We start from the raw sequence: 10,462 nt of genomic DNA, 5'->3' as shown, positions 1-10,462 counted from the left end.
GATTGCGACCGATGGCCAGGCACGTTTAAAGGCATGTTTAGCAGAAGGGAAAGGGTAATTCATGCGATGAAATCAAGACAAACAGAGGAGGGGTTCTTAGGTTTAATGGCGCACCTTCATAGTTGTACAGATTCGGAAGCTTGTGGATTGCGAAGTCAAGCAGAAGGAGGCGGAGGCGGCGAAGGAGGATGCAAGAAGGAATGGGCGCAGGCCAGAAACCAGAAATGGCAAACTGGGCTATCCCCGAGGTTTAGGTACGGTTACGCGAACGTAGCGGAGTCTCGCGGTCCTGTTCGACAGCGGGTCTGAATCAGTGCGACAACGTGTAATCGCAATGAAGCGAAGAGAGTCGCGGGAGTTCAGCCGGTGGGATCGAGTAGTTAAGGTGCGTCAAGGTGAGACCTTTCGCAACGGAATGGAGAGGAAAAAAATAAATCAAATCCTCAAAAGTTAGGTAAGGTTCCCTTAATTTTTATTTTTATTTTCAGCTTGTTCTACTGGTCGGCCAGTCGATGTCGAACAAATAAGCAGCGAAAAAAAGGGAGCGATGCGATTATTTCCTTATCCTAGGCCGATAGTAGTCAATAACACTGCCTACCCTGCGATGGCCTTTTCGCTATTTCTTTCTTTCACGGATTCGCCGTTTCTTTATCTCCTTCCCAACAGTCACAATAGTGGGTCGGATATTAATTGTTTTGCTGGTTGATATGCGTGGCAGACACGCACGTTATATACTTGGCTCCGGCGTTAATGCTGCTAAGTATCGTGTTTTCTGATATCGTCAGTCCAGTCGCCGCCTTATCGTCCTGATAGTGGAATATAAGAAGTTGTTGACAGGCTATCTTTTAGAGATTGAGTGAGGTCAGGAGGACAGAAGAGGAGGAGGAGAGGAACAAGACTGGCTAGATTTGAGAATGACTGACTGCTTTGCGCTTAACTGGGATGGGGTGGATTTGACTGACTGGCTGGGAGAACAAGGTGGAAACGTCGAAAAAGTGGGATAAATTAAGTCGGGCGTTAAGCAGATTGGGTAGGCTGAGTTGTGGGTTGCTTGTAGGTGTGTGCGCCATGGGTTATAAGTGGCCCTTGACGGACATGCCTGCCCTTCAATGCATTTTGGACGGGCGGATAGTCTGCATGCCATTCACGTCCATGCCCACAAGAAGGAGCAGCAAGAGAGCGAAGGTACGTACCTAGCTACTACAACCATGGCCCAAACGGGACAAGGGATAATTCAATGTTCGAAAGAACTTTCACGCATGGGTGGTGGGGTGCTTTCAAAAAGATCCGACTAAAAGAGCTAGGGCGACCTGGACTGCCGGGTACTGCTAGAAGACAACCTTAGCGCATGCTCGCCCTGAATTTCAGGTACCTATAGCAAATGTAAGATGAATAATAAGTCATATTATCGTATAGATATATATATCAAATGATTATTAGCGTATAAGATATATAGAACAGAGAAAAGATGAAAAGTGACAAGGTCTAATATGACAAAAGAAAAGTCTCCAGGTTAAAAAGTCCGCTACGCAACCGCAACCGATTATCGCATCGCATAACAATCCATTCTAATAAGTGCATAACTACCTATACTTAAGGGATCCTTTAAGTTTAACTAGGAGGCATTAACCCTCCATTCGGTACCCTAGAATTAAATATTTTAGAGCTTGTTTTCAAGGTTGTTTGCCCCTCCACTTCCGTTTAGCCCCTCACCCCGCCATGGCCACTTATGGTCACATTCCCCTCTAATAAGAAAAAAAAAAAAAGGAGGCCCCAAACAATTTAACAATCCATTCTGCTTGATCGACTGACGACACATAGAGATCGCATAAATCATTCCGAAAATCGTATACACTTGTCGAACAAGATCCACGTACTAAATTAGTGTATAATCCTAGATCATATTCCTTTTTTTTTTTTTTTTTTTAACCTGTTTGCTTCTTACAAACCCAACCAATTCCTACTTTCATCACCTAGTCACCAGAAAAGCGTAACTCCGATAGGCTTTTATTACATCGTGGCTTCGTGGAGCAGTCTCCAATCGGTTAGGCATTGGGCATTGTTTAGGCCCTGATTGCCAGGGCACCCTAGAACAGCATCCGCTCTACCGCTCTACCGCTCTGCTACTATCACAATCACAATAATTACCTCTATTCTTTTTTTCTTCTTGCTTTTAAATCCGCCAGTCGGAGTCAAACATTTAGAAACGAAGCCAAATCTCTCCAATACCGGTAGCCGGGGAACCTTCCTTCAAACTTGGTCCTTCAACCCAAAACACGACGTCGCAATCAGAACGTTACCGGGACGTCGTGCTCCACGCCCAGTAAATGGAACCCATGGCTTGGTCTCGATGCCCGAGCTTCAGGAACCTCCCCTGTGCGTGCTCCACGGGCCGGAGAGATCTTTTCTACCATTTGAACTTCGACATCGTACCTTGCAGCGTGCATGGCCACTTACGTACATGTAGTACATATGCGTCCTGATGGCGGAAATCATCATTGGGGACCCAAGTTCCTAACACTCGGGCCGGATTGAGTTATCCTTCCTTACAATGGGTATAAAAATACATATACGACTTATCAGAGAATAGTAGGTATTATGATCGGTATCGCCAACTTCTTTAGAAACATCAGGATTATCGGTAATGCTTTTTATGCAACCCAATAAACGCGAGACTGAAGCAAATGCGACTATAAAATATGCAGGGCGGCCCCTGAAACAGCACATGGACTTACTACATACACGCACTCTCCCACTCGCCGTTCCTGCATACACTTTTTACGATTTATAACAGCCACTTAGATGCAATGCTAAATTACAAATTCATCGTATTATTGGTTGGTGAAACATTACTAATTATTCGCTAGATCCGACAGATCTTCTCGGTAGAAACACATACACCTACTTAAAACAAGTGGCGTTATCAATTCCGTAGGAGGCCTAATTTTATTATCTTCTTCGAGGTTTCACGCATATTGAGACTACACTTTGAGGCTTTTTAGGGATGAATATTAGCCACAATAATTTAGTTATTAAATGACGTACTTAGCCAACAGGTACATACATAGGTAATTATGCCAATATCCTTGGCTTGACTACCTTACCCAGCGTTCTAATTTACTATGTAGTAATGCATGAAAATAGCCCTTGTCCGGACCAGCTCCGGTCAATCCGGGACCCCTCCGGAATACTTCCAGAATGCCCAAGTTAGGTCAACAGCTACTTACACCAACACGTACTAGGAAGGTAATCCTTTGCAATAGCACGGATATATCTTACCTTAACAACTCTAGCTGCATAAAGACACGTGAATAGGGACACGTGAAAAAAAAAGGCTCCTAAACGCGGAAGAGAATAGTTCGGAAACGTGGAGGAAAATAGATGCCTTAACCCGTATCTAATATTTTCATGCGATGCGCGAAAGCACGGATCATTTCGTCCCGATAGCGATTCCCCGATATCGTGAAACTGGACCAAGCACTGAAACAAAGTGACGGCGTTGAAAAAAAAGACGGCCCGTCCTCGCAATAATTTACGTGAGGGATGGATATGCACGTCATTTGTTCCCTATCCTATCTAGGGATGAGATGGCTGCCGCACGTCTGTGCTCCCATTCCAGCCAGGTAAATCACCCCTAGGTATCCTCGAGATCAACATTTTAAATCTTGGTCAACTTGCATGTGATGTAGATTATCAGGCCACGCGATAGATATCACAGATCTCTTCCCCTAGGGAAACTCATGCTAAGAGATCCATCTAGCCGTAGGCCAAAGCTACGATCCGGCAACCGCCCCCAGATTTTCCCTTACTCCTCAGCTCACGGACCTCGATTCCATCTAAGCAGATATCAAGGTAGAATATCAAGAACTTGAAATTCGACAGTTCGGATCCATGGGACTCTCCCTCCCTCCCTCTCCGGCCCCCGCACACCTAAAGCTCGAGTCCTCATCCAGCCCAGCCTAGGCCTCTGCGAGGCGGCCAACCTGCCCCTCGCACTCGCACAGGCGGAAAGAAGCACAAGCTCGAGCAACTCAAGGCGCACGAGACATCGTACTCGGACCAACTAGCTTCCCGTGTGGCAGGTCGAGCCGCGCAAAAAGGAAATAGAAAAAAAAGAAACTTAGCTTGCGCACAAACGTTAGGTACGTAGGGGCACTTTCGCCTGTGCGCCTTCCCGTCGCGCTTGTGCCGCCATTTGCCAGGGTACGGGAGCACCCGCGGGTTCGAACCGGTGCCTTTCGCTGGTCCCGTATCGGGCCCTCTACCTCTAGCTCAGGCCGTGTCATCGTCTCTCTCGCGCCTGAGTCTGTGTAATGCGACGTTCACTGCTCACATGCACTTACCTCTCTCCCTCCCCCTCTCCCACCCTACCTCTCTACCAATCTATTTACTACCGCCTACATCCAAGGGAGTAGGCCAAAGGGTAAGTCCACCGGCAGGCAACAACACACAGGAAAGAAGAAGAGAAAAGAAAACCCCCCCAGCTCAAGTCGCGTGAGATAAGGTCATACGACGAAACTGCATGTCTTAGGTTTGTAAAGCTTCCGTCAGCTACCCTCGGTGTAAAAGCCGCCACCAGTTCCAAGAGAAGCCCCGTAGAGTGGACAAAAGGTAATAAATGGATGGGCTGATAATAGGGCGGTGCAATAATACGATATGTTACTCACTTGGTAACCACCTCTACCAAGAACATATATCCATGTTACCCGAAATGCCAGGTGCTAACTTCCAGGAAGAGTAGGTTTGTAAGCTAGTTATTTGTTCGTACCTTCGTTATACGTGAACTTCGGTAATTTATGTTTATCCTGGTACTCTTGTAAGTCATGACATCAAACGGTCCAAGTTTAATGAACCTCCTTTCACATAGCCTCCCGGACTATCAGATTCAAGATGTCAACCGTAAAGAACACTCAATACCTAAGAATACCAAGGCATGTATTTGGGTTAAAGTTATGGTATTCTGGTCTGACACAAATAGCACCTACACTTAACACTATGAAATGATAGAGACCAATACTTCACACAGAGACCAATGTATCGAAACTCAAATTATATTATGGACAGCATAGAAATGCTTTCCGTAGGCTAGCTTTACGAATATTTTATCTATGGCTCAACTGCTTCCCATCGTCGATCCTTTTCGCTAGATTTTCCGTGCAATCCCAACCTTACGGAAGCTGACGAGTGACTGATGCACACGACCAGTCTCTATCGTATGAGGGTATCGGTAAAGTAACTAGGCCACTCGGTCCAGAAACGCCAAACTCCTTACATGCTTAGAGCAGAACCAAAATGCGCCTCACCGATGATGACCGGAGTCCGCGAGGACTTTGTGCCGTAAACCTCGTCTCCGTGACCAACGCCAACATCGAAAAACTCTGAACCCCCCTCATCAAAAGTCCCACCAGGCACCTATGCCAAACCGGACCACAACTATGTTTACTGTGATTGAAAGTCAATGTAAGATATTTTCGTGGGTAAACGCGTTGCGCCTCATAAGATCGATCGAACGAAATGTTCAATAGCCGCGTCATAGATTCATACTCGGGGGGAAACCAAGTTCGATATCCAGAGCCGTCTATCTCAAACGACATATCTCGTCAAATCAACGAATGCTGCTTGTCGGAAATGTGCAAAGGAATATCTACGAGGGAGTGATGTGTAGTGATGCGATGCAGTCAGACCAGATGTGAAGAGCGTCGTGTCGGAGGGAGAAAAAACAAAAGATATAAAGAGAATTTGGCAGACGAATCAAATCTGGCCCTTAAGGTCGACTCTACGGAATGCCTCAGTTCTGGCTGTCTCGAATAACATTCCAGCCTTTCCGGTTAGAAAGGCAATATAGTCTTGTCGTTCTTGAAGCAGATCTTGGCCATTGCAGTCGATAATGAACTGTGCAGCTTCAGCATCAGACTCGAAGGCTAACTCCTCAGTGATGTAACGAAGCTTCAGATCGGGCTTAAATCTGTAACAAAGTTAGTATTCAAGCTTTTTCTATAGGTAGAGGATAATACTCACGCCTTGCACATGTTTGCAAGTGCAGCAAGTCGTTCACGTTTGACAAACATATCCATGAGATATGCTCCCATGTTGGGAACGTCAAGATATAGCTGGAAAAACCTATGGTAGTTGCCTAAAGCAAGGGCTGAACGTACGTCCAGAGCATGCTTAATCGGTCGCTCTTCTTTCTCTGCTGTAGTTAGATCTGCGATGGCGTCATTCAACGCCGACCGGTTTGCGGTATGGATGAAATACAAAATACGATACGCCTTGAACTCGATAGAATTGCCCTTCAGACCCGACTTATAAAGAGCACGTAGCTGAGTCTGGCACTGATTATACTCACCGAGATCCCCCTTCTCCAAGGCAATCCTGGCATGGATTTCATAAACAGAAACAGTGAAGTCATTCCTAATGCGTTGTACTGTCAGATCCTGGCGTAGCGATTTAAACTGGTCACAAATGTAGTTATAGTTGCCGTCTTTCCGCCACTTCTTCTTAAGTAAGTCTAGCGTCTGATGCAAAATACGTTCAGGTCGGACGTCGGCTGCTTTCGGTGCAGCAGTTAAACGCAGATATCTCTTCTCCAAGGATTCGTTGAGTCCGACGATAGGTCCGGTAAGGGGCGGCGGGCTAGGAGATCGGTAGGTAGACTGGTATCCACCATCACCGCGGCGCTGTCGCTTCTCGACATTCTTCTGGAACTTACTTTTGGCCGGTAACGGACCTTCCATCGACGGTTTGGTAATTCGATCTTCGAGGGAAAGCGCTCTGGTGCTACGCCACGGTACTGAAGCGGTGTTGGTCTGTTCGGGTCCGCTAAGATCCGTAGACTTCCTCTTCTTTGGGTTAATAGGAGCGATAACAGAGGTAGGAGTTGTCTCTGTCACCATGGGTGGTGCCATAGACTGCATCAACGCTTGTTGGCGTTCATTCTTGATCAACGTTTGCGGTAAAGGCATGTTGTCCCAATCCGTAGTGTACATGGTTCCACAATCCTGAGTGTACCTGATAGTATCCTTCAACTTGGTTTCCATCTCGGCACGGGTTACGCTAGGATCTAGATTTGATGATTGGAAGGACCTTTGCACATAGCTGCGCACTGAATCTGGCCAGTCAAACTTCTGCTGCTGGGATTGCTGATTCGATGAAGCAGCCATAGTGGTTGTTGATTGAGGATTAGCAGGAGCGGAATAGTTATACTGAGATGGAGCTTGGTATGCTTGACCAAAGCCTTGACGAACTGGAACAGCAGTATATGCGGCATCTATCAAAGAGACCAGTATTAGCATCAGGCTTATTTGGAGAAATCATTAGATAAGGGGGAAAGCACATACTGAGAGTAGTAGGATAGGCGTAAGGCGTTACTTGGACGCCAGGCGGAGGTGCTGCCCAAGACATTGTAGTCAAGATGATTCAGTACGTAAATTACTGAGAAGGATTTGGCAGAAACAAAAAAGGTTAGTAGCAAACCCCAAAAGAACTCTGAAAAGAGAAGAATATGGATAGGCAAGTTAGTGTTATCGTGTTATATACTCGATGGAGTAAATGGACAAGGACATTCACAGACGCAACGGGGCGAAATGTAATATCTTCGGTGATAACAAAGAATAGATGTGAGTTGTGAATGTGCGTGAATAGGGAGGAGTTGGGAACAAGGGCGGAAGCAACGGCAGTTTAATTTGGGCGGTCAGATGAAAGCGCAGTGGCCCGAGCGCTTAACCACATAGAACCTAAATTACCTAATCTACAGTGTGCATTCCGTACCTACCTAGGTTAGGTAGCATGGAATTTGCTGTGTTGGCTTTCCCTGTATGGTGCCTTCGGAGTATCATCGGAATGAATACCGATATGTGGGTCCAATCTGCACGGACTATATTCTTTCACATGTCATACCTAATGTACTTCGTACTCCGTACCTACCTCATGGAATCTACATGTATGTATCAAGGTACCTTTCTTATTGTCGGTGATCTCAGCTTGCGTCAGTTCAACTCTTTTAGACATCTTCTTATCAAAATTCACAAACAAGTATTCCCAGCTTGTTATCCTCCCAGATTTCAGTCTCTGGCTCAAGTTAACCGATATGACGAATGTTTTTAAAACAAATCGACCTTACCACTGCCCTCAGGCCTTCCTATCTTCCCGACGAAGTGCTTCTCTTTGTCCAGGACAACGTGGGGCTCTATGAGGGGTGAGTCTGCTAGTTATCCAATATCGATTGTAACGCCAATGTCTATGGTTCTTCAGTAACTAATCACCATTGCCCTATTCATTTTTATAGGAAATACAAATTACCGAACCAACAGAATGGTCAAGTCTATTTGACCTCGCATCGAATATGCTACGTGGACAAACAAGAACCCAGAAAGTACTCTGTTGCTTTAGACTTGAAAGATGTAGAGAGATATGAATTCTATGTAGGAGTTAGGTTATACCTTCACGAAACGGAATCCTTTTGCTAAGAGCTTTCTTTATAGGCGGGATTTCTAAAATCTTCCCCGAAGGTAACCCTTTTCCCTAAGCCAGCCAAACGAGGTTCTCTTCAGTCTAGAGCGGCCGTAGCTACGTCGACCGTCTCCCGTAGTAATGGCGCTTCACCTCTACCAACGTCCGAGTCTACATATCGGTCCACCTCTACTAGTACACCACAGGCCAGTTCAGCAACATGGATTTGTACGATATGTAGCTTTCCAAATCCCGTTCCATCTAATTTCGACCCGACAACGGCGAATGCTCATACACCGTTACCATCATGTCTAGCGTGTGGTATCAAACCAGCATTAACTCATATGCTTAAAGCTGCTATATCAAATGTTACTAGTAGACAAGTGACTTCTTCCGGCTCCACTTCACAGTCGCCATTTACACTGCCTTCTCGACCGCAAAGTCTGGGTCTAGCCAACGATCAATCTCGGGGCCCGGAAGCAAATCGTTTATCACGGGGCACTGCAGCTGGTTCGACGAACTCGGATGGCTTTGAATGCCCCCGCTGCACCTTTTTGAACCACCCCTCTCTCTTAACTTGTGAGATATGTGGCGCCCCCCTCATTTCTCACGATGTTCCTATGGGAGTGGCGCATAGCCAACCTAGGACAGACTCGCCGGGACCTATGCTTAATTTATCTAGTGCTACCGGCTTAGAGAACCCGGAGAGTGTCAAGCTGTCTTTCCGAAATGGAGGAGAGAAGATATTCTACGAGCGACTTAAGAGCTCTATGACCCAGCGTAAATGGCTCTTACAAGAAGCGCCCCCTATTCCGAACGGGGGTTCTACCGACGCCCGCACGGACTCATCGTCGACATCAAGGCCTGGCGCTAGCCGGAACAAAACCGCGGGCATAGCCGGGTTAGAGAAGATGGGATTAGATAGGCGGAAGAATAATGAGTTAGTCATTGGGAGCGCCTTTGAGGATCTTGAAGCCTTGATGGCCTCTGCCAAGGAAATCGTAGCGCTTGCGGAATCATTCGCCCGGCAGGTCAATGGTGGCGCAGAAAATGCGACATCCGAAGCAAATGCATTACTTGCCGAGTCGGCTAGTCAGCTAGGACTCGTGACCACCAAAGACATCGTAGGTGGCGGAAGTAGCTCAGGATCGGAGTCGCTTTACTTGTCTGAACTATCTCGTAACCTTGCAGAGTTCTTAGCAGACGATGCCCGAGGAGTACTCAGGAAAGCCGGCGGCATTATTAGTCTGGTTGACTTATGGGCCATGTTCAATCGCGCTCGTGGAGGTGTCGAACTTGTTAGTCCTAATGACTTTGAAAAGGCGGCCCGTTTATGGGGTAAATTGAGACTACCAGTCCGGCTACGTACGTTTAAGAGTGGCGTGATGGTAGTCCAGAGCCGCGACCGTACAGACGACACGACAGTTAAGACACTACTAACGTGGCTCCGGGACCTGCACGACATACCACCAGATAGAGATGTCGCTTGGGATTGGCAGGAGTTCGGTCGTGGCGTTACTGCGCAGGACGCTGCTGAGCGATTCGGATGGAGTATTGGTGTCGCCGAAGAGGAGCTCGAGATGGCCGAAGAGAGGGGTGTTCTCTGCCGCGAGGAAGGTATTGAAGGGCTTAAGTTCTGGGAGAACTACATCGATACGGGAGAATACCGCAACAAGCCACGAAAGACTCCAGACGCAGAAGAACAAATCATGGAGGCCCTTAGTGCGGCTGGTCTTCTATAAAGTTTAGGATAGACGGAATTTATAAGTAGAACATGTCTTGCATTAACTTATATCATTTACCACGTTTGTTTCATAATTACCGTCATTGAGACCTTCTAATACACGAAGATAGAATATCACCATTAACCGCCAATCCCAAAAATCTGCCTTGAGGTCGCTCGTCCAAGCTTGCCGTCTAATATAATTTGTTTCTTTTGATTTCCGCCTTAAACCCCCAAACCCGTAACACCGTGCCATAACACACTTCTAGTAAAAAGTGCAACCGTTATGAA

General features: G+C 46.7%; 2 protein-coding genes across 2 annotated transcripts; one reads left to right on the top strand and one right to left on the bottom strand.

The window, feature by feature from the left end:
* Positions 1-5,751: 5,751 nt before the first annotated feature.
* Positions 5,752-7,401, bottom strand: GL218_01970 (THP3 like protein C2A9.11c; the record flags this gene model as incomplete). Its single annotated transcript, XM_033578458.1, has 3 exons — positions 5,752-5,965; positions 6,019-7,267; positions 7,338-7,401. The coding sequence occupies 3 exons, from the start codon at positions 7,399-7,401 to the stop codon at positions 5,752-5,754; spliced, it is 1,527 nt and encodes a 508-aa protein (XP_033438256.1).
* Positions 7,402-8,093: 692 nt separating this feature from the next.
* On the top strand, positions 8,094-10,190 carry GL218_01969 (Vacuolar protein-sorting-associated protein 36; the record flags this gene model as incomplete). The annotated part of the gene is made up of 3 exons (XM_033578457.1): positions 8,094-8,194; positions 8,285-8,420; positions 8,481-10,190. The coding sequence occupies 3 exons, from the start codon at positions 8,094-8,096 to the stop codon at positions 10,188-10,190; spliced, it is 1,947 nt and encodes a 648-aa protein (XP_033439256.1).
* Between the last annotated feature and the right edge of the window lie 272 nt (positions 10,191-10,462).

Source organism: Daldinia childiae, assembly GCF_008694065.1.
Source record: "Daldinia childiae strain JS-1345 chromosome Unknown Scaffold2, whole genome shotgun sequence".
Classification (NCBI taxonomy): Eukaryota; Fungi; Ascomycota; class Sordariomycetes; order Xylariales; family Hypoxylaceae; genus Daldinia; species Daldinia childiae.
The sequence above is the reverse complement of the archived record's forward strand: the minus strand, read 5'-3'. Positions and strand labels throughout refer to the sequence as shown.